This window comes from Ambystoma mexicanum, chromosome 8, assembly GCF_040938575.1.
Source record: "Ambystoma mexicanum isolate Mex_15411 chromosome 8, UKY_AmexF1_1, whole genome shotgun sequence".
Lineage (NCBI taxonomy): Eukaryota > Metazoa > Chordata > Amphibia > Caudata > Ambystomatidae > Ambystoma > Ambystoma mexicanum.
In genome coordinates, this window is record NC_090929.1 from 1689241381 (window position 1) to 1689265418 (window position 24038).

Below are 24038 nucleotides of genomic sequence, written 5' to 3' on the forward strand. Positions count from 1 at the left end.
AAAAAAAAATAATGATATGATAAACTGTCCTTTGTTTTTGGTTGTGCGCCTCTTAGCCCTTATATCAAAGCTAGATTTCCCAAAAGATGGCAGTGGAAGCCAGTCCGGGGGGGGGGGGGTCTGCAACCATGATGCCTGCTACATGTAACGTTTGGGCACACGCTCCGCCTCCTGTGTACATGCGTTACTCGCTGGGCCTCTGTGAGGTGGTCACTTGTCCTCTCTTTTCACTTCTAGTGGATCTCACCTGCTCAACAGGCTCCATGAAAGCCGCCATCCCCGCTGCCTACCTGCAGTCTCTGGGTTACTCCGCGGCGGATGTCTCCTTGAATGACCCCAGCTGTCTCCCAGAGGTCACAGACGAGCTCGTCACATTCGACATCTCATACACACAGTGTGGGACGGTAAAAACGGTGAGACAGCAGACCTTCAAAAGGCTGCCCAAACAGGACTGGCCCATTCGGATCTGGGTGGCATTGGAGGCCTGCTATGGAACGCAAAAGGGGAGGTCTTGATACATTACTCATATGAAACTTCTATTTTACATACGCGTTAGATTTGGCCTACAAATGTCTCTGTTAAACTAGTAGCAAACATTTTCAAAGTGGCCCCACAGTACACATTTTGAGCATGCCCAACCCTTTCACTATGAGAACATGTGACAATGAAATAGGTACCCAGGTAAAAGAGGCCCAGGTGCAGAGGCCCAGTAGGACATCTCCAGAGTTGCCTGTAGGCCAGTGCAGTCCTGGTGCCAAGGCTGCCATGCCTATACAAGTCTTAAGGACAATCAGTCAGTAAACCAAACCAACCACTGCCCCCTTACTACTCTCCATTCTTGCATCTGTGATCCGCATGACTGACAGGTGGACGTGCAGCTTCCAAAGAGCCTGCTGAGGTCGGATGCACAGTGGGCCCCCATAAATAGAATTTAAAGTGGGTGGTGGGGGCTCTGTGGCATTCCCCCAGGGTGGCTTATGCCCCACTCATGCTGTTGCACCCTTGAGATTTTGTGCAAGGTCTCCACAGGACATCACTTTGGACACTCCTGTTGTGTGTTGCCTGGAAAGACAGCTGCAAAGGTCCCCGCTAAATACATTTACTATAAAGGTTTTCAAGATAAAAGATTCGATATATGGGCATTCAATATATAGGGTTCGATATATACACTGTATCCCCCCATTTTAGGGAAAGCAGGACAGTGTGCGCGTGGGACGCTGGAGTAGTATGCCATGCTAGATACATAGGACCCAGTGGAAGGAAACATTCTTGGGTAAAAGTAAAATTTGAGCAGAGTGGGTGTCACTAGGGAACTGAAAAACAGACAGTGCACACCTCTGAGGCGGCATGCAGCGAGGAGAGGACTTAGCTGCCTTTGTGTCTTACAGGTGGACAACAGTACAATCACCTACTCCAACAGCCTGAGTGTGCTCCCGCCCAGGAACCTCGTCACCCGCCAGAAGAAGCTCAACATGGCTGTGCGCTGCAAGATGCACCAGGGAACCAAAGTGGGCATTGCATACCAGCTGGAGGACGCGGTTCCGATCCAGAAGACACAGTACGGCCATTTTGATCTCAGCGTCCTCTTCTATAACTCCTCCCTGTTCCTTGCCTCCACTGGCCAACCCCCATACGCTTTCAACCCGGACCAGGAAATGTACGTGGAAGCCGTGCTGCCCAGCTCGGACCCTGATCTGCAGTTATTCGTGGACACATGTGTGGCATCTGCCAGCCAGGCAGATTTCAAGACCATCTCATACGATTTGATCCGGAATGGGTAAGCACAGACATATATCCTTATACCTCGCCTCCGTCCTATCAGTTAATGTTGGGTTGGTGACACCAGAAATACCTTCACCTGAACCCATTAAATAAAATAAAATCACGGCCAATCCAGTGGTATTTAAGAATCTTCTTTGTGAAACATTTATTTATCTCGTTTTTCTAAATTCTTTCACTGTCTGTCTCTTCAGGGTCAGGGGCTGGCTGAAGTAGGGTGGATGGCCTGTTGAGTTGCTTCAGGAAGTGTGTACAATTGGGTGGAAAGGCAGTGGTGGTATAATGATCCGTCCATGGTATGCGCGGCTGCGGATATGCACCAACGCAGAAATAGGAGGTTCCCCTCAATTCCACAAGGCCACTCCAGCTTCCTCAATGCGAGGGGCTTCCCTTCAATTCCACAAGGCCGCTCCAGCTTCCTCAATGCAAGGGAATTCCCTTCAATTCCACAAGGCCGCTCCAGCTTCCTCAATGCGAGGGGCTTGCCTTCAATTCCACAAGGCCGATCCAGCGTCCGCAGTGTTAGGGGCTTCAATTCAATTCCACACGACCGCTCCAGCTTCCTCAATGAGAGGGTCTTCCCTTCAATTCCACAAGGCCGCTCCAGCTTCTTCAATGCGAGGGGTTTCCCTTCAATTCCACAAGGCCGCTCCAGCTTCTTCAATGCGAGGGGTTTCCCTTCAATTCCACAAGGCCGCTCCAGCTTCCTCAAAGCGAGGGGTTTCCCTTCAATTCCACAAGGCCGCTCCAGCTTCCTCAATGCGAGGGGTTTCCCTTCAATTCCACAAGGCTGCTCCAGCTTCCTCAATGCGCAGGGTTTCCCTTCAATTCCACAAGGCCGCTCCAGCTTCCTCAATGCGAGGGGCTTCCCTTCAATTCCACAAGACCGCTCCAGCTTCCTCAATGCGAGGGGCTTCCCTTCAATTCCACAAGACCGCTCCAGCTTCCTCAATGCGAGGGGATTCCCTTCAATTCCACAAGGCCACTCCAGCTTCCTCAATGCCAGGGGCTTCCCTTCAATTCCACAAGACCGCTCCAGCTTCCTCAATGCGAGGGGATTCCCTTCAATTCCACAAGGCCGCTCCAGCTTCCTCAATGCGAGGGGCTTCCCTTCAATTCCACAAGGCCGCTCCAGCTTCCTCAATGCAAGGGACTTCCCTTCAATTCCACAAGGCCGCTCCAGCTTCCTCAATGCGAGGGGCTTGCCTTCAATTCCACAAGGCCGATCCAGCGTCCGCAGTGTTAGGGGCTTCAATTCAATTCCACAAGACCGCTCCAGCTTCCTCAATGAGAGGGTCTTCCCTTCAATTCCACAAGGCCGCTCCAGCTTCTTCAATGCGAGGGGTTTCCCTTCAATTCCACAAGGCCGCTCCAGCTTCTTCAATGCGAGGGGTTTCCCTTCAATTCCACAAGGCCGCTCCAGCTTCCTCAAAGCGAGGGGTTTCCCTTCAATTCCACAAGGCCGCTCCAGCTTCCTCAATGCGAGGGATTTCCCTTCAATTCCACAAGGCTGCTCCAGCTTCCTCAATGCGCAGGGTTTCCCTTCAATTCCACAAGGCCGCTCCAGCTTCCTCAATGCGAGGGGCTTCCCTTCAATTCCACAAGACCGCTCCAGCTTCCTCAATGCGAGGGGATTCTCTTCAATTCCACAAGGCCACTCCAGCTTCCTCAATGCCAGGGGCTTCCCTTCAATTCCACAAGACCGCTCCAGCTTCCTCAATGCGAGGGGATTCCCTTCAATTCCACAAGGCCGCTCCAGCTTCCTCAATGCGAGGGGCTTGCCTTCAATTCCACAAGGCTGCTCCAGCCTCCTCAGCGTGAGGGGCTTCAATTCCACAAGACCGCTCCAGCTTCCTCAATGCAAGGGGCTTCCCTTCAATTCCACAAGGCCGCTCCAGCCTCCTCAATGCGAGGGGCTTCCTTTCAATTCCACAAGGCCGCTCCAGCTTCCTCAATGCGAGGGGCTTCCCTTCAATTCCACAAGGCCGCTCCAGCTTCTTCAATGCGAGGGGCTGCTCTTCTCTGATCTGTAACTCTTGCATGTTATGCCCCCAATGGCAGCCTTACCATCCCATCTTAGTTGCCAGGGTTTTGGGGAAGCTGCAGGTGATTAACCATGGCCCTCACTTATTGAACTGAGCCTCCACCATCAGTGGAGACATTCAGGTGCATCCTGGATACTATGGACATTATTCCATATTTTGATCCTGTTTTCTCTCTCTCACACTCCCCAGGTGCATCCAAGATTCAACCTATCGGACACTTCCATCGCCATCCAGCAAGAACGCGCGCTTCAGTTTCGGGGCCTTTCCATTCCTACGCCAGAACAAGAGGATCTTTCTGCAGTGCGAGATGGTGGTCTGCAGCGAGAGCGACCCCTCCTCGCGGTGCCGGCAGGTCCATCACAGAAGACGCAAGAGGTCGCTGGGGTCCTACCTCAACGCGAAGGACATCCTCCTGGGACCGATCCAGCTGGTGGGATGAAGCAGCCGAGACTGCATGCTCAGTAGCTATAGCAACCTTAGTGGAGCCTTGGTATAGTCCCTAGTCTCTTCCTAACCATCCTAATGGACACCCTTTATGAGGATAGTCTTAGATGTTGCCACAGAACAGAGCTCTGTAATGTCGAATGCCAGACCCAGCGACCCACAGGGCCCATCGAGTGCCACCACTTTCACCTTTCCTGACCTCACGGCTGTGGGATTGAGGATCTTAGGTTATTGTGTGGGAAGAGTTGGTCATTCAACTGTAGGTGGCATATCCCACCTATGGTGTGATTGGCACAAACGGTGTCTTGCGGTGTGCTGAGTTTGCATGCATGCGTCTCCTGTGGTGAGCTGCGTGGGCACTCTCCCAGGCTCCCTGGTGATCAGAGCCTGCACTCACCACACACACGTGAAATCCATGCTCTGTGCCGCCGTGGGGTGTGGGGCCAGAGGAACTGTTACAGGCAGGGCCACTGAAGCACTGAGCCTTCCAGTGCGCATGTCTTGAGATCAATTATCATCTAATATTGATTGCAACAGTGCTTTCTTAACCTAGACGCTGTAGATGTCTCTTTGCTTTCTGCTGACCTGTCGTCCCATCAGATGATTTCAGTGTAACATGCATCACCTTTCCTGCTGTCCACAGATAATGCCATGTTCCATATGTTCAAAACACATGTGTCAGAAATCCTGAGATTCAATGAATAACAAATGGTAATAAAATCAAACAGGAAAGATGGCGGCTGTGGACTCCATTTCCTTATAATGCTTGAAGGCTTAGTTTCCTCTGGATATTTGCACTGCAAAAGAAAACTGTCTTATTACAATAGCTAACATATGAGACAGACATGACCACATAAACAAGGCGGCCACTGAACGCATTAAGGCAGCTGCACCCCCACGCCCCTTCCACACCCCCTGTACTGCTTCTGTCCCGGTGTGATGTTACCTTCCACTTCTGTGCACCACCCGTCACTTTATCATTGCCTCTTCTCCTACCTTCTCCGATGTTACCACCTCCTCCTTCTCGCGCCCGCCCTTCGTTATTACCTCCTTTCTAGTTCCAGGACCTCCTGTACTCTCTCACCTCTTTCCCCTTCTAAATTCCCATTGCCTCCTTCTGTTCCTGCTCACCCTCAGACGTCACCACCTCCTCCACGACCCTCTGAGTTCTCATCACCTTTCCTGCTCTCCACTGCTGCCACTTCTCCACGCTACTCCATCTCCTCAGCCTGCGCATCTTCCAGCGCGCCCCAACTTCCAGCCTTCGCCAAGCACCAGCCTCCTGCTCCTACAACCCACCCTGTCTTCTTGGAGCCGGGTGTCTGAATAGTGTGCTCCCACCTCCCCTGGGTGGGACTCCTGTGGGGTCTGCACCCAGTGTTAGGGATTAGGTGGGGGCTGTGATGAGCTATCCTCCCTTTCTGCAAGTGTGGATGTTTTGAGTTGCAGGGGAGGAGCCTAGTCTATAATTGCCCTTTCCGCCATGTTGGATTTTAACTCTTTCTCCCCTGGTCCTCTTGGGTGCTGTCTGTGCGTCACTGGTGTCCTCCGTCTCTGCAGCTTGTGTGTTTACTAGCTCATTGGCTATAAGCCTGGGAGTGGGGGGTGCCTTCTTTCATCGGCTGTGTCGGGAATTAACAGTATTGTACCCCAGGCAGGAATATCCTTGTTGGGGAGAAATGCCGCTGAAAGCACTGGTTTCTTGGCGTCCAGGAAAAAGGAACCTCCTACCATGGTGTCCAGGGCACCGCTCAGTGCACTGTGGTTCCCGTGAAGTGTCAGATTACACATTACAGTGCATTCATGGCCGAGGGAAGTGGCTAAGGTATACAGTCTTTTCATCGAAAAATGGTTCAGTGAAAGTTGTTTCATCGAACATCTTTCATTGAAAACATTTTTCATCGAAAAAATCTTTCATTGAATGTATGTATGTTTGGGTGGGGTAAAGTGTTAAATTTAGGAAACGGGGGTCTAGGGGAGACCCCCCAATAAATTTTTTTTTTAAGAAATTGGGAATGTTTGGGGTGTTTTAAAGGGCAGAAAACAGGTTTGGGGGGAACACAAATTAAATTCGATGCACACATTTTCGACGAAAAGTGTCATTAATATACATTCAATGAAAAATGTGTTAATGGAAAAATATTTCCATGAAACATTTTTCGATGAAACATTTTTCAATGAAAAGACATGTAACTGTGGCTACAATATCTAAATAAAACTGTTAGTAAATGGAAACCTTCTCAGTTAAAAGGGAAACCTTTTAGGAATGTTATCAATTTGGGTGTACTCAGCGACAACTTCTGGCTGTCAATGTTGAGGTGTGGGTGTACTATTTTTCCTCTAAAGGTCTCCAAAGTGTTTTGCTGTTGCTGGGGCAGAGCTCCCAGTACTTGGGTGTCCTACTGGTCCCGGCCACTGGGGCAACATGTAGTCTCCCAAAAGGACTACCCTTTTGGGTGGCTCTGTGATTGTATCCTTCCATTGGGGGGGGGGGGGCGGGGAAGGTGTGGGGACTCAGAGATCCTCTGTGTAGCCTCCCCATGCACAGCATCCAATGGCGTGGGGTTTTCAGACAGCCCCCTGAGTCATCACCTTGCTGGTCCCCAAAAGCAGGCAGGGGTACTTCACCACAGAGCGTAGAGTGTAGACAGGAAGAGGGAGTAGACTGCTTATGACCGTATGGAAAACATGCCCCAACCACCCCAATACACACAGGTACTATAGGTTTACACATCCAGGAGGGCAGGCATAATGGTCTTTAATGACATCACCATCAAAGCAGCAGTTGATCTGTTCAGGATAGTGTTTCACAGGTAAGGTACCCCTTCCAAAACTGCAACGCATAACGGTGTCTATATCTTGAAAGACAAGCATTGACAATTCCAATAGTTTGGGCGTTTACTGTTTTTCTTTGCATTTTGCATTTCTAGACACCAGGGTGAAAGGAGGAGAGTGCAAAGTTTCAAAGGAGGATGCGATGAGAGATGCAGGTGTGCAACAGAATGAGAAGGGGAATACAGCAAGGGAGGAAGCCATTGATAGAGGGCGCCATCGATGATGACCACTAGAATGAGAAGGGGAATAGAGCAAGTGAGGAAGCCATTGATAGAGGGAGCCATTGATGATGAGCAAGAGAATGAGAAGGGGAATAGAGCAAGGGAGGAAGTCATTGATAGAGGGTGCCATTGATGATGAGCAAGAGAATGAGAAGGGGAATAGAGCAAGGGAGGAAGCCATTGATAGAGGACGCCATCGATGATGAGCAAGAGAATGAGAAGGGGAATAGAGCAAGAGAGGAAACCATTGATAGAGGGTGCCATTGATGATGAGCAAGAGAAGTGGATTAGAGCAAGGGAGGAAGCCATTGATAGAGGGCACCATTGATGATGAGCAAGAGAAGGGTAATAGAGCAAGGGAGGAAGCCATTGATAGAGGGAGCCATTGATGATGAGCAAGAGAATGAGAAGGGGAATAGAGCAAGGGAGGAAGTCATTGATAGAGGGCGCCATTGATGATGAGCAAGAGAATGAGAAGGGGAATAGAGACGAGGAGGAAGCCATTGATAGAGGGAGCCATTGATGATGAGCAATAGAATGAGAGGGGGAATAGAGCAAGGGAGGAAGTCATTGCTAGAGGGAGCCATTGATTATGAGCAAGAGAATGAGAAGGGGAATAGAGCAAGGGAGGAAGCCATTGATAGAGGGAGCCATTGATGATGAGCAATAGAATGAGAAGGGAGATAGAGCAAGGGAGGAAGCCATTGAGAGAGGGCGCTATCGATGATGAGCAAAAGAATGAGAAGGGGAATAGAACAAGGGAGGAAGCCATTGGGAGATGGTGCCATCGATGATGAGCAATAGAATGAGAGGGGAATAGAGTAACAGAGGAAGCCATTGATAGAGGGGGCCATCGATGATGAGCAAGAGAATGAGAAGGGGAACAGAGCAAAGGAGGAAGCCATTGATAGAGGGTGCCAATGATGATGAGGAAGAGAATGAAAGGGGGAATAGAACAACGGAGGAAGCCATTGATAGAGGGTGCCATCAAAGATGAGCAAGAGAATGAGAGGGTACTAGAGCAAGGAAGGAAGCCACTGATAGAGGGAGCCATTGATGATGAGGAAGATAATGAGAAGGGGAACAGAGCAAGGGAGGAAGCAAATGATAGAGGGTGCCATTGATGATGAGCACTAGAATGAGAAGGGGAATAGAGCAAGGGAGGAAGCCATTGATAGAGGGCACCATCGATGATGAGCACTAGAATGAGAAGGGAAATAGAGCAAGGGAGGAAGCCATTGATAGAGGGAGCCATTGGAGGAAGTAATTGATCAATGGCACCATTGATGATGAGCAAGAGAATGAGAAGGGAAATAGAGCAAGGGAGGAAGCCATTGATAGAGGGAGCCATTGATGATGAGCAATATGGAATAGAGCAAGGGAGGAAGCCATTGCTAGAGGGAGCCATTGATTATGAGCAAGAGAATGAGAAGGGGATTAGAGCAAGCGAGGAAGCCATTGAGAGAGGGTGTCATTGATGAGCAAGAGAATGAGAAGGGGAACAGAGCAAGGGAGGAAGCCATTGATAGAGGGCGCCATCGATGATGAGCAAAAGAATGAGAAGGGGAATGGAGCAAGGGAGGAAGCCATTGAGAGAGGGTGCCATCGATGATGAACAATGGAATGAGAGGGGAATATAGCAAAGGAGGAAGCCATTGATAGAGGGCGCCATTGATGATGAGGAAGAGATTGAGAGGGGGATTAGAGCAAGGGAGGAAGCCATTGAGAGAGGGCGCCATTGATGAGCAAGAGAATGAGAAGGGGATCAGAGCAAGGGAGGAAGCCATTGATAGAGGGCGCCATCGATGATGAGTAAAATAATGAGAAGGAGAATAGAGCAAGGGAGGAAGCCATTGAGAGAGGGTGCCATCGATGATGAACAATATAATGAGAGGGGAATAGAGCAAAGGAGGAAGCCATTGATAGAGGGCGCCATTGATGATGAGCAGGAGAATGAGAAGGGGAACAGAGCAAAGGAGGAAGCCATTGATAGAGGGATCCATCGATGATGAGAAAGAGAATGAGAGGGGGAATAGAGCAACGGAGGAAGCCATTGATTGAGGGAGCCACTGATGATGAGGAAGAGAGTGAGAGTGGTTATAGAGCGAGGGGGGTGCCATTGATAGGAGGTGCCATTGATGATGAGCAAGCCATTGATAGAGGGCGCCATTGATGATGAGCAGGAGAATGAGAAGGGGAACAGAGCAAAGGAGGAAGCCATTGATAGAGGGATCCATTGATGATGAGAAAGAGAATGAGAGGGGGAATAGAGCAACGGAGGAAGCCATTGATTGAGGGAGCCACTGATGATGAGGAAGAGAGTGAGAGTGGTTATAGAGCGAGGGGGGGTGCCATTGATAGAGGGCGCCATCGATGATGAGTAAAAGAATGAGAAGGAGAATAGAGCAAGGGAGGAAGCCATTGAGAGAGGGTGCCATCGATGATGAACAATAGAATGAGAGGGGAATAGAGCAAAGGAGGAAGCTATTGAGAGAGGGCGCCATTGATGATGAGCAGGAGAATGAGAAGGGGAACAGAGCAAAGGAGGAAGCCATTGATAGAGGGATCCATCGATGATGAGAAAGAGAATGAGAAGAGGAATAGAGCAAGGGAGGAAGCCATTGATAGCGGGCACCATCGATGATGAGCGATAGAATGAGAGGGGGAACAGAGCAAAGGAGGAAGGCATTGATAGAGGGGGCCATCGGTGATGAGCAAGAGAGTGAGAAGGGGAAGAGAGAAAGGAAGGAAGCCATTGATAGAGGGTGCCATTGATGATGAGCAATAGAATGAGAGAGGAATAGCGCAACGGAGGAAGCCATTGATATAGGGGGCTATCGATGATGAGCAAGAGAATGAGAAGGGGAACAGAGCAAAGGAGAAAGCCATTGATAGAGGGCGCCATCGATGATGAGCAGGAGAATGAGAAGGGGAACAGAGCAAAGGAGGAAGCCATTGATAGAGGGAGCCATTGATGATGAGGACGAGAATGAGATAGGGAATAGAGCAACGGAGGAAGCCATTGATTGAGGGAGCCACTGATGATGAGGAAGAGAGTGAGAGGGGTTATAGAGCGAGGGGGGGTGCCATTAATAGAGGGTACCATTGATGATGAGCAATAGAATGAGAAGGGAATCGATCCAGGGAGGAAGCCATTGATAGGAGATGCCATTGATGATGAGCAAGGAATGAGAAGAGGAATAGAGCAAGGGAGGAAGCCATTGATAGTGGGCACCATTGATGATGAGCAATAGAATGAGAGGGGGAATAGTGCAAGGGAGGAAGCCATTGATAGAGGGGGCCATCGATGATGAGCAAGAAAATGAGAGGGGGAACAGAGCAAGGGAGGAAGCCATTGATAGGGGGCGCCATCGATGATTAGCAAGAGAATGAGAAGGGGAATAGAGCAAGGGAGGAAGCCATTGATAGAGGGTTCCATTGATGATGAGCAATAGAATGAGAGGGGGAATAGAGCAAGGGAGGAAGCCATTGACAGAGGGTGCCATCATTGATGAGCAAGAGAATGAGAAGGGGTTAGAACAAGGGAGGAAGCCATTGATGGAGGGAGCCAATGATGATGAGGAAGAGAATGAGAAGGGGAATAGAGCATGGGAGGAAGCCCTTGATAGAGGGCACCATCGAGAGTGAGCAAGAGAATGAAAAGGGGAATAGAGCAAGGGAGGAAGCCATTGACAGAGGGCGCCATTGATGGTGAGCAAGAGAATGAGAAGGGGAATAGAGCAAAGGAGGAAGCCATTGATAGAGGGCGCCGTCGATGATGAGCAAGAGCATGAGAAGGGGAATAGAGCAAGGGAGGAAGCCATTGATAGAGGGTGCCATCGATGATGAGCAATAGAATGAGTGGGGAAATAGAGCAAGAGAGGAAGCCATTGATAGAGGGTGCCATTGATGATGAGCAAGAGAATGAGAGGGGAGTAGAGCAAGGGTGGAAGCCATTAATAGAGGGTGCCATTGATGATGAGCAAGAGAATGAGAGGGGAGTAGAGCAAGGGAGGAAGCCATTAATAGAGGGTGCCATTGATGATGAGCAATAGAACGAGAAGGGGAATAGAACAAGGGAGGAAGCCATTGATAGAGGGTGCCATTGATGATGAGAAAGAGAATGAGAAGGGGAACAGAGCAATGGAGGAAACCATTCATGAGGGCGCCATTGATGATGAGCAAGAGAATGGGAAGGGAAACAGAGCAATGGAGGAAGCCATTGAGAGAGGGCGCCATTGATGATGAGTAATAGAATGAGAAGGGGAATAGAGCAAGGGAGGAAGCCATTGATAGAGGGTTTCCTTGATGATGAGCAAGAGAATGAGAAGGGGAATAGAGCAACAGAGGACGCCATAGAGGGAGGGTGCCATTGATGATGAGCAAGAGAATGAAAAGGGGAATAGAGCAAGGGAGGAAGCCATTGATAGAGGGTGCCATTGATGATGAGCAAGAGAATGAGAGGGGAGTAGAGCAAGGGAGGAAGCCATTGATAGAGGGTGCCATTGATGATGAGAAAGCGAATGAGAAGGGAAACAGAGCAATGGAGGAAACCATTGATAAAGGGCGCCATCGATGATGAGCAAGAGAATGAGAAGGGGAACAGAGCAAGGGAGGAAGCCATTCGTGAGGGTGCCATTGATGATGAGCAAGAGAATGGGAAGGGAAACAGAGCAATGGAGGAAGCCATTGAGAGAGGGCACCATTGATGATGAGCAATAGAAAGAGAAGGGGAATAGAGCAAGGGAGGAAGCCATTGGTAAAGGGTGCCCTTGATGATGAGCAGGAGAATGAGAGGGGGAATAGAGCAACAGAGGAAACCATAAAGGGAGGGTGCCATTGATGATGAGCAATAGAATGAGAAGGGGGATAGAGCAAGGGAGGAAGCCATCGATAGAGGGGGCCATCGACAGAGGGAGCCATTGATGATGAGCAATAGAATGAGAGGGGGAAAAGAGCAAGGGGGGAAGCCATTGATAGAGGGTGCCATCGATGATTAGCAAGAGAATGAGAAGGGGAATAGAGCAAGGGAGGAAGCCATTGATAGAGGGTTCCATTGATGATGAGCAATAGAATGAGAGGGGGAATAGAGCAAGGGAGGAAGCCATTGACAGAGGGTGCCATCATTGATGAGCAAGAGAATGAGAAGGGGTTAGAACAAGGGAGGAAGCCATTGATGGAGGGAGCCAATGATGATGAGCACTAGAATGAGAAGGGAAATAGAGCAAGGGAGGAAGCCATTGATAGAGGGAGCCATTGGAGGAAGTAATTGATCAATGGCACCATTGATGATGAGCAAGAGAATGAGAAGGGAAATAGAGCAAGGGAGGAAGCCATTGATAGAGGGAGCCATTGATGATGAGCAATATGGAATAGAGCAAGGGAGGAAGCCATTGCTAGAGGGAGCCATTGATTATGAGCAAGAGAATGAGAAGGGGATTAGAGCAAGCGAGGAAGCCATTGAGAGAGGGTGTCATTGATGAGCAAGAGAATGAGAAGGGGAACAGAGCAAGGGAGGAAGCCATTGATAGAGGGCGCCATCGATGATGAGCAAAAGAATGAGAAGGGGAATGGAGCAAGGGAGGAAGCCATTGAGAGAGGGTGCCATCGATGATGAACAATGGAATGAGAGGGGAATATAGCAAAGGAGGAAGCCATTGATAGAGGGCGCCATTGATGATGAGGAAGAGATTGAGAGGGGGATTAGAGCAAGGGAGGAAGCCATTGAGAGAGGGCGCCATTGATGAGCAAGAGAATGAGAAGGGGATCAGAGCAAGGGAGGAAGCCATTGATAGAGGGCGCCATCGATGATGAGTAAAATAATGAGAAGGAGAATAGAGCAAGGGAGGAAGCCATTGAGAGAGGGTGCCATCGATGATGAACAATAGAATGAGAGGGGAATAGAGCAAAGGAGGAAGCCATTGATAGAGGGCGCCATTGATGATGAGCAGGAGAATGAGAAGGGGAACAGAGCAAAGGAGGAAGCCATTGATAGAGGGATCCATCGATGATGAGAAAGAGAATGAGAGGGGGAATAGAGCAACGGAGGAAGCCATTGATTGAGGGAGCCACTGATGATGAGGAAGAGAGTGAGAGTGGTTATAGAGCGAGGGGGGTGCCATTGATAGGAGGTGCCATTGATGATGAGCAAGCCATTGATAGAGGGCGCCATTGATGATGAGCATGAGAATGAGAAGGGGAACAGAGCAAAGGAGGAAGCCATTGATAGAGGGATCCATCGATGATGAGGAAGAGAGTGAGAGTGGTTATAGAGCGAGGGGGGGTGCCATTGATAGAGGGCGCCATCGATGATGAGTAAAAGAATGAGAAGGAGAATACAGCAAGGGAGGAAGCCATTGAGAGAGGGTGCCATCGATGATGAACAATAGAATGAGAGGGGAATAGAGCAAAGGAGGAAGCTATTGATAGAGGGCGCCATTGATGATGAGCAGGAGAATGAGAAGGGGAACAGAGCAAAGGAGGAAGCCATTGATAGAGGGATCCATCGATGATGAGAAAGAGAATGAGAAGAGGAATAGAGCAAGGGAGGAAGCCATTGATAGCGGGCACCATCGATGATGAGCGATAGAATGAGAGGGGGAACAGAGCAAAGGAGGAAGGCATTGATAGAGGGGGCCATCGGTGATGAGCAAGAGAGTGAGAAGGGGAAGAGAGAAAGGAAGGAAGCCATTGATAGAGGGTGCCATTGATGATGAGCAATAAAATGAGAGAGGAATAGCGCAACGGAGGAAGCCATTGATATAGGGGGCCATCGATGATGAGCAAGAGAATGAGAAGGGGAACAGAGCAAAGGAGAAATCCATTGATAGAGGGCGCCATCGATGATGAGCAGGAGAATGAGAAGGGGAACAGAGCAAAGGAGGAAGCCATTGATAGAGGGAGCCATTGATGATGAGGACGAGAATGAGATAGGGAATAGAGCAACGGAGGAAGCCATTGATTGAGGGAGCCACTGATGATGAGGAAGAGAGTGAGAGGGGTTATAGAGCGAGGGGGGTGCCATTAATAGAGGGTACCATTGATGATGAGCAATAGAATGAGAAGGGAATCGATCCAGGGAGGAAGCCATTGATAGGAGATGCCATTGATGATGAGCAAGGAATGAGAAGAGGAATAGAGCAAGGGAGGAAGCCATTGATAGTGGGCACCATTGATGATGAGCAATAGAATGAGAGGGGGAATAGTGCAAGGGAGGAAGCCATTGATAGAGGGGGCCATCGATGATGAGCAAGAAAATGAGAGGGGGAACAGAGCAAGGGAGGAAGCCATTGATAGGGGGCGCCATCGATGATTAGCAAGAGAATGAGAAGGGGAATAGAGCAAGGGAGGAAGCCATTGATAGAGGGTTCCATTGATGATGAGCAATAGAATGAGAGGGGGAATAGAGCAAGGGAGGAAGCCATTGACAGAGGGTGCCATCATTGATGAGCAAGAGAATGAGAAGGGGTTAGAACAAGGGAGGAAGCCATTGATGGAGGGAGCCAATGATGATGAGGAAGAGAATGAGAAGGGGAATAGAGCATGGGAGGAAGCCCTTGATAGAGGGCACCATCGAGAGTGAGCAAAAGAATAAAAAGGGGAATAGAGCAAGGGAGGAAGCCATTGACAGAGGGCGCCATTGATGGTGAGCAAGAGAATGAGAAGGGGAATAGAGCAAAGGAGGAAGCCATTGATAGAGGGCGCCGTCGATGATGAACAAGAGCATGAGAAGGGGAATAGAGCAAGGGAGGAAGCCATTGATAGAGGGTGCCATCGATGATGAGCAATAGAATGAGTGGGGAAATAGAACAAGAGAGGAAGCCATTGATAGAGGGTGCCATTGATGATGAGCAAGAGAATGAGAGGGGAGTAGAGCAAGGGTGGAAGCCATTAATAGAGGGTGCCATTGATGATGAGCAAGAGAATGAGAGGGGAGTAGAGCAAGGGAGGAAGCCATTAATAGAGGGTGCCATTGATGATGAGCAATAGAACGAGAAGGGGAATAGAACAAGGGAGGAAGCCATTGATAGAGGGTGCCATTGATGATGAGAAAGAGAATGAGAAGGGGAACAGAGCAATGGAGGAAACCATTGATAGAGGATGCCATCGGTGATGAGCAAGAGAATGAGAAGGGGAACAGAGCAAGGGAGGAAGCCATTCATGAGGGCGCCATTGATGATGAGCAAGAGAATGGGAAGGGAAACAGAGCAATGGAGGAAGCCATTGAGAGAGGGCGCCATTGATGATGAGTAATAGAATGAGAAGGGGAATAGAGCAAGGGAGGAAGCCATTGATAGAGGGTGTCCTTGATGATGAGCAAGAGAATGAGAAGGGGAAAAGAGCAACAGAGGACGCCATAGAGGGAGGGTGCCATTGATGATGAGCAAGAGAATGAAAAGGGGAATAGAGCAAGGGAGGAAGCCATTGATAGCGGGCACCATCGATGATGAGCGATAGAATGAGAGGGGGAACAGAGCAAAGGAGGAAGGCATTGATAGAGGGGGCCATCGGTGATGAGCAAGAGAGTGAGAAGGGGAAGAGAGAAAGGAAGGAAGCCATTGATAGAGGGTGCCATTGATGATGAGCAATAAAATGAGAGAGGAATAGCGCAACGGAGGAAGCCATTGATATAGGGGGCCATCGATGATGAGCAAGAGAATGAGAAGGGGAACAGAGCAAAGGAGAAATCCATTGATAGAGGGCGCCATCGATGATGAGCAGGAGAATGAGAAGGGGAACAGAGCAAAGGAGGAAGCCATTGATAGAGGGAGCCATTGATGATGAGGACGAGAATGAGATAGGGAATAGAGCAACGGAGGAAGCCATTGATTGAGGGAGCCACTGATGATGAGGAAGAGAGTGAGAGGGGTTATAGAGCGAGGGGGGTGCCATTAATAGAGGGTACCATTGATGATGAGCAATAGAATGAGAAGGGAATCGATCCAGGGAGGAAGCCATTGATAGGAGATGCCATTGATGATGAGCAAGGAATGAGAAGAGGAATAGAGCAAGGGAGGAAGCCATTGATAGTGGGCACCATTGATGATGAGCAATAGAATGAGAGGGGGAATAGTGCAAGGGAGGAAGCCATTGATAGAGGGGGCCATCGATGATGAGCAAGAAAATGAGAGGGGGAACAGAGCAAGGGAGGAAGCCATTGATAGGGGGCGCCATCGATGATTAGCAAGAGAATGAGAAGGGGAATAGAGCAAGGGAGGAAGCCATTGATAGAGGGTTCCATTGATGATGAGCAATAGAATGAGAGGGGGAATAGAGCAAGGGAGGAAGCCATTGACAGAGGGTGCCATCATTGATGAGCAAGAGAATGAGAAGGGGTTAGAACAAGGGAGGAAGCCATTGATGGAGGGAGCCAATGATGATGAGGAAGAGAATGAGAAGGGGAATAGAGCATGGGAGGAAGCCCTTGATAGAGGGCACCATCGAGAGTGAGCAAAAGAATAAAAAGGGGAATAGAGCAAGGGAGGAAGCCATTGACAGAGGGCGCCATTGATGGTGAGCAAGAGAATGAGAAGGGGAATAGAGCAAAGGAGGAAGCCTTTGATAGAGGGCGCCGTCGATGATGAACAAGAGCATGAGAAGGGGAATAGAGCAAGGGAGGAAGCCATTGATAGAGGGTGCCATCGATGATGAGCAATAGAATGAGTGGGGAAATAGAACAAGAGAGGAAGCCATTGATAGAGGGTGCCATTGATGATGAGCAAGAGAATGAGAGGGGAGTAGAGCAAGGGTGGAAGCCATTAATAGAGGGTGCCATTGATGATGAGCAAGAGAATGAGAGGGGAGTAGAGCAAGGGAGGAAGCCATTAATAGAGGGTGCCATTGATGATGAGCAATAGAACGAGAAGGGGAATAGAACAAGGGAGGAAGCCATTGATAGAGGGTGCCATTGATGAGGAGAAAGAGAATGAGAAGGGGAACAGAGCAATGGAGGAAACCATTGATAGAGGATGCCATCGGTGATGAGCAAGAGAATGAGAAGGGGAACAGAGCAAGGGAGGAAGCCATTCATGAGGGCGCCATTGATGATGAGCAAGAGAATGGGAAGGGAAACAGAGCAATGGAGGAAGCCATTGAGAGAGGGCGCCATTGATGATGAGTAATAGAATGAGAAGGGGAATAGAGCAAGGGAGGAAGCCATTGATAGAGGGTGTCCTTGATGATGAGCAAGAGAATGAGAAGGGGAAAAGAGCAACAGAGGACGCCATAGAGGGAGGGTGCCATTGATGATGAGCAAGAGAATGAAAAGGGGAATAGAGCAAGGGAGGAAGCCATTGATAGAGGGTGCCATTGATGATGAGAAAGAGAATGAGAGGGGAGTAGAGCAAGGGAGGAAGCCATTGATAGAGGGTGCCATTGATGATGAGAAAGTGAATGAGAAGGGAAACAGAGCAATGGAGGAAACCATTGATAAAGGGCGCCATCGATGATGAGCAAGAGAATGAGAAGGGGAACAGAGCAAGGGAGGAAGCCATTCGTGAGGGTGCCATTGATGATGAGCAAGAGAATGGGAAGGGAAACAGAGCAATGGAGGAAGCCATTGAGAGAGGGCACCATTGATGATGAGCAATAGAAAGAGAAGGGGAATAGAGCAAGGGAGGAAGCCATTGGTAAAGGGTGCCCTTGATGATGAGCAAGAGAATGAGAGGGGGAATAGAGCAACAGAGGAAACCATAAAGGGAGGGTGTTATTGATGATGAGCAATAGAATGAGAAGGGGGATAGAGCAAGGGAGGAAGCCATCGATAGAGGGGGCCATCGACAGAGGGAGCCATTGATGATGAGCAATAGAATGAGAGGGGGAAAAGAGCAAGGGAGGAAGCCATTGATAAAGGGTGCCATCGATGATTAGCAAGAGAATGAGAAGGGGAATAGAGCAAGGGAGGAAGCCATTGATAGAGGGTTCCATTGATGATGAGCAATAGAATGAGAGGGGGAATAGAGCAAGGGAGGAAGCCATTGACAGAGGGTGCCATCATTGATGAGCAAGAGAATGAGAAGGGGTTAGAACAAGGGAGGAAGCCATTGATGGAGGGAGCCAATGATGATGAGGAAGAGAATGAGAAGGGGAATAGAGCATGGGAGGAAGCACTTGATAGAGGGCACCATCGAGAGTGAGCAAGAGAATGAAAAGGGGAATAGAGCAAGGGAGGAAGCCATTGACAGAGGGCGCCATTGATGGTGAGCAAGAGAATGAGAAGGGGAATAGAGCAAAGGAGGAAGCCATTGATAGAGGGCGCCGTCGATGATGAGCAAGAGCATGAGAAGGGGAATAGAGCAAGGGAGGAAGCCATTGATAGAGGGTGCCATTGATGATGAGCAATAGAATGAGTGGGGAAATAGAGCAAGAGAGGAAGCCATTGATAGAGGGTGCCATTGATGATGAGCAAGAGAATGAGAGGGGAGTAGAGCAAGGGTGGAAGCCATTAATAGAGGGTGCCATTGCTGATGAGCAAGAGAATGAGAGGGGAGTAGAGCAAGGGAGGAAGCCTTTATTAGAGGGTGCCATTGATGATGAGCAATAGAACGAGAAGGGTAATAGAACAAGGGAGGAAGCCATTGATAGAGGGTGCCATTGATGATTAGAAAGAGAATGAGAAGGGGAACAGAGCAATGGAGGAAACCATTGATAGAGGATGCCATCGGTGATGAGCAAGAGAATGAGAAGGGGAACAGAGCAAGGGAGGAAGCCATTCATGAGGGCGCCATTGATGATGAGCAAGAGAATGGGAAGGGAAACAGAGCAATGGAGGAAGCCATTGAGAGAGGGCGCCATTGATGATGAGTAATAGAATGAGAAGGGGAATAGAGCAAGGGAGGAAGCCATTGATAGAGGGTGCCCTTGATGATGAGCAAGAGAATGAGAAGGGGAATAGAGCAACAGAGGACGCCATAGAGGGAGGGTGCCATTGATGATGAGCAAGAGAATGAAAAGGGGAATAGAGCAAGGGAGGAAGCTATTGATAGAGGGTGCCATTGATGATGAGCAAGAGAATGAGAGGGGAGTAGAGCAAGGGAGGAAGCCATTGATAGAGGGTTCCATTGATGATGAGAAAGCGAATGAGAAGGGGAACAGAGCAATGGAGGAAACCATTGATAAAGGGCGCCATCGATGATGAGCAAGAGAATGAGAAGGGGAACAGAGCAAGGGAGGAAGCCATTCGTGAGGGTGCCATCGATGATGAGCAAGAGAATGGGAAGGGAAACAGAGCAATGGAGGAAGCCATTGAGAGAGGGCACCATTGATGATGAGCAATAGAAAGAGAAGGGGAATAGAGCAAGGGAGGAAGCCATTGATAAAGGGTGCCCTTGATGATGAGCAAGAGAATGAGAGGGGGAATAGAGCAACAGGGGAAGCCATAAAGGGAGGGTGCCATTGATGATGAGCAATAGAATGAGAAGGGGCATAGAGCAAGGGAGGAAGCCATCGATAGAGGGGGCCATCGATAGAGGGAGCCATTGATGATGAGCAATAGAATGAGAGGGGGAAAAGAGCAAGGGAGGAAGCCATTGATAGAGGGCGCCATCAATGATGAGCAAGAGAATGGGAAGGGGAATAGAACAAGGAAGGAAGCCATTGATAGGAGGTTCCATTGATGATGAGCAAGAGAATGAGAAGGGGAATAGAGCAAGGGAGGAAGCCATTAATAGAGGGTGCCATCGATAGATGGAGCCATCGATGATGAGCAATAGAATGAGAGGGGGAAAAGAGCAAGGGAGGAAGCCATTGATAGAGGGAGCCATTGATGATGAGCAAGAGAATGAGAAGGGGGATAGAGCAAGGGAGGATGCCATTGATAGAGGGAGCCATCGATGATGTGCAAGAGAATGAGATGGGGAAAAGAGCAATCCAGGAAGCCATTGATAGAGGGTGGTGATTATGGAGGAAATATGAGCGAGAAAAAGTGAGAGTGAGAGGAAGGATGAGAGAAAAAGTAAGGGCTGAGAGCAAAGGTGAGAGTTGGAGAAGATGGAATAAGGGGATATTTTTAAGAGTGTCAGAGAGAGAGTGACAGCGCATGCAGAGAGAGAGAGGGAGAGAGAGAGAGAGAGAGAGAGAAGGACAGCGTGCAGAGCGCCACACCAGGGCTAACATCGTCCTGCTGAGATACGAGTCCAGGTCTGGCTTAAGAGGTGGGAGCCCATTTCAACACAATTGAAGTGGCCAATCCTTGCTTAGAGAGGAAATCAGTCGGAGGCGCATACAAAACAATGGAGACAAAGAAACACAGCGGGAAGTTGATGCCCGCTGATTATTGCGAGATGGCCAGCAGGGAGCTGAAACACTAAATGACTGCTGAAAGGTATACATTCTTCTTTGTCAGGGTTAAAAGGCAACAAGTTCATAACACGTTTATATGCCCCTAGGGAAGTCACAGCCAGGGGGCCCCCAGAAAACGCAGCTTGTAACTCGAGTTACAAGCCCCAGAACGAAAGGAAAATATTTCTGTATTATAAGACTTTTAACTGCCGAATGATGGCAGCTGCCCTGGCCAACCTGAGGCCCTGTTCATGCAAAAGTGTTGAAAGGGCCTGGCACCATCCCGGCACACACATAACTACAGCAGCTGCATTAACATACTCATCTTTAATGAAACAAACTTCTGATTGCATAGATTTCTGTAGCAAGAGCATTGACCTTCTAGGCTACCGTCCACATTTACTTCAATTTTAAAGCATGCAGTGTTATCATTAAATTAATAGTTGCTGGGCGCTTTTCACATCACAGGGGTCACCGATTTAAAAGGCAGCAGGCACAGTCAGGGTTACTCACAAACGCAAAGTGTGTGCCTAGAGCCCTCATGAAGCCAAGGCCCTGGGAGCCCACGAGCCGTTCACCCACTACCTACTACCACCTTTCTAATTCCTCTCACGGCTGCGTCTCTGTGGCCCCGTCCACCCCCAATATCCCCCGGTCCGGCTTAGACACCGCACTGCACACGCCACCTCTGGCAAAAGCACCTGGCGACAATGCTTGTCAGAAGAACTCCGGGCACAATATTGTGCAATAGCTCCCTGCCCGGTTGTGTTTTAGCGGTAACATTACTAATAAACAGGCGCTACCCCTCGTGAAGCAGCACATATAGTTGGCCGCCAGCCAGTAGACACACTTGATAGAGTTTGAAGGTGGATGGAATGAATGGGACTTTCTGTGCTGCCCTGATCCGCACGGATTCACTCCTTCAGGCTCTGGTTTTTTTCTTCAAGCATGGCCTTGATCCTGCAGACGAGTATCTCCTCCGAGATTACAGTCTCAAAATAAGTGAATACGTAACGGATGCACAGAACTATAGACACTCTGAATAGCATAAAATAGCGGGCCCAACCAATGGTCTCTTTTGGGCATGTATTCCTTTATTCATTCATTGCTGCAACAAGTCGAGCAGCTGGAAAGCGCCATGAAGTTACCAAAAAGCGACGGTAAGTGGCTTCACGACTATCAACAGATGCAGTGCCCGGAACATAGGGTATAGCTTGAGACCTAGAAATCACTCCATGCTCAGTCGGAATACACAGCGTTACCTTTACAAGCTGTTACTGTGAAAAAAGAATAGGTGACTCGTCTACAAGCTATGTGCTATAAACGAAAAATGACAGCACAGAGTTTTATTCTTTTTAATACCCAAATCTTTATTCACTCTACACTGTTTACATATATGATTAGCTTTGTGTCTCCATGTAACACTTTACATAGCGCATTGTCAATCAACATCGTATGCTTACATCAACAACACCTCTCCCCCTGACCCTCATCCCACAAGTAAATTGGAGCATACTACCATAGGATGGCCCCTTCAGGCGAGTATAGTAACTAGCTGTGGTTAGAATGGCAATGTGGTGCAGCAGCGGCACCGTGCATTAGTGGCAACACCAGGCTGCATGTGATCTGTGGATAAAGCTCGCCCGGCCACACAACATTCAGGCTGAGCTGCCACTTACGCTTTCATGATGTCTGAAGGGCTCCTTTGTAAATCCAGTTTCCTTAAGTTTGTGGTTCAATACTATGTCGACTACGCTGAGTGGGTACCTCCGTGCGAGCACTCACCCCATGCAAATCCAGCGAAGCCGCATCCCCGCTGCAGGGATCAGGTTCCAAGCCTGTTCGCCATGATCGGGAGACGGCTGCTGGATGGAGGTGCCCAGGCTCCAGCCAGGGCACAGCCCAACCCATCCAAAGGCTTCGGGCAGGCAGCTCCTGTCGCTGTAGCTTTGCACACAGCGCGCAGCTGCTGGGGTACCTGCTGGGCTGCGGCTCCACCGGTGTCTGCCAGGCCTGTCAAACGAAACCTGCACCCCCGTGCAGGGCTTAACTTACCGAAATCTTTCACGAAAGGCTCATTGCCATCTGTCCTCTGTGCAAGGTGCGGTGAAGACCCCTCTTATTCCACTGCGTTCCGTCCTGCACACAAGAGAAAAATGCAGCAACGGGGTTGCCGAGGAGAAAGAGCATGTCGTCTCGGTCTTGAAAACAGATCACTCTGCGGCTGGCCTTAAGTCACACAGACAAGTGACATGTGACAGAACTCCTGATTGGGGCAAAAGACGTCAAACAGGCCACTATTGGATTGCATCCTCGTAGTACAACAGAAATGTACACTTAGTGTGTCAGCCATTATATGGCAAAGCATTTCCTGTTGTTATGCCGACCACAGACACTGCATCTTGGACCCCTTATTTACTGTAGCAATGGTGTTGGCGATATTTTGGCGAACGCTAAAAAGCGCCAAAACCAAAAATGGCAGTCCACACAAAAGGGCTTGTAGGCAACGGGCAGGTACTGTCAGGTACCGGGCAGTGTTGGGTACCTGCACCTGAAGTTTATTTTGTTGGTTCTTTCCTTTCAGAATACTCTTGCCAAGTAGGGTGAATATTTGAGCATCTTGGGGTGCTATCACCTGTGGGGTAACGGTTAGTGAGCATTTATAGTTGCGGCCGGTTTATGCCTAGTTAGCAAAGCAGCCATTACGCATGCCAGAAGCTTCTCGAGAAAGGATGGCCATGCAAAGTTGGTGCCCCACCCCATCAACCCAGTCCACCTTTCACAGAGTTTCCAGGGTTCAAGTCCCAGCATGTTTTTACATGTGGGATTAAGACCGGACCCCTTAACTCTCTCTGTGTTTGCGCAGCAGGCCTCATCCTTCAATGCCTGAAGCCTGCAAACAGCCAATTAGAAGCATCGCCATTTCACTGATGACCACAGGGGGCAGAGCAGCTGGAAGTAAACCGGAAGAAGGCACATGAGCGCCACTTTTCTGCCCTAAGAAGTAATTTGCTGATTTCAGTTTTGGGGGATGGGCTAGGATCAAGTGAATGGGACCACGGCTCTTACGTTGTTTTAGTGGCGACAGCTGTGCCCGGCATGCTACACACAGATTGCCATAGCATAGAGCTTACTGGGATGGCACATTCTGACCTGCAGGGTACCAGCATACATGTGCGGCAGGCACTTTAACATCTCGAGCTGTCTTGCAGTTATCGGAACCTACATTGACCTATTTTGATTTGATGCCATCCTTTCACGTGAATATTTTTAGTTCATTGGATAATCTTGACTACTGTGTATCGGGGTTTATTTAACACACCTTGTAGATATAGATTTGCTCCCTTTCATTTCTGGTATGTTTTGAGAAAGATCAGACTTGACTGCATCTGTTAGACAGAGCCGGGCTTAGCTCTGGCAACACCTGGGGTGAGGA

At 49.2% G+C, this 24038-nt stretch overlaps 1 protein-coding gene across 1 annotated transcript; it reads left to right on the top strand.

Annotated features, from left to right (window-relative positions):
• The first annotated feature begins 244 nt into the window (after window positions 1–244).
• On the top strand, window positions 245–4983 carry LOC138473326 (deleted in malignant brain tumors 1 protein-like). Its single transcript, XM_069611995.1, has 3 exons — window positions 245–413; window positions 1389–1777; window positions 4014–4983. Exons 1-3 carry the CDS (start codon window positions 264–266, stop codon window positions 4261–4263), a joined length of 789 nt encoding a protein of 262 aa, XP_069468096.1. The 5' UTR covers window positions 245–263; the 3' UTR covers window positions 4264–4983.
• Window positions 4984–24038: the final 19055 nt, after the last annotated feature.

What these genes read in the sequence shown, in the direction of transcription:
- LOC138473326 (XM_069611995.1), top strand. Translation starts at nt 264, where the DNA reads ATGAAAGCCGCCATCCCCGCTGCCTACCTGCAGTCTCTGGGTTACTCC. An exon ending in AGTGTGGGACGGTAAAAACG is followed by an intron (nt 414 to 1,388) that starts GTGAGACAGCAG and finishes TGTGTCTTACAG; the next exon opens with GTGGACAACAGTACAATCAC. An exon ending in TACGATTTGATCCGGAATGG is followed by an intron (nt 1,778 to 4,013) that starts GTAAGCACAGAC and finishes CACACTCCCCAG; the next exon opens with GTGCATCCAAGATTCAACCT.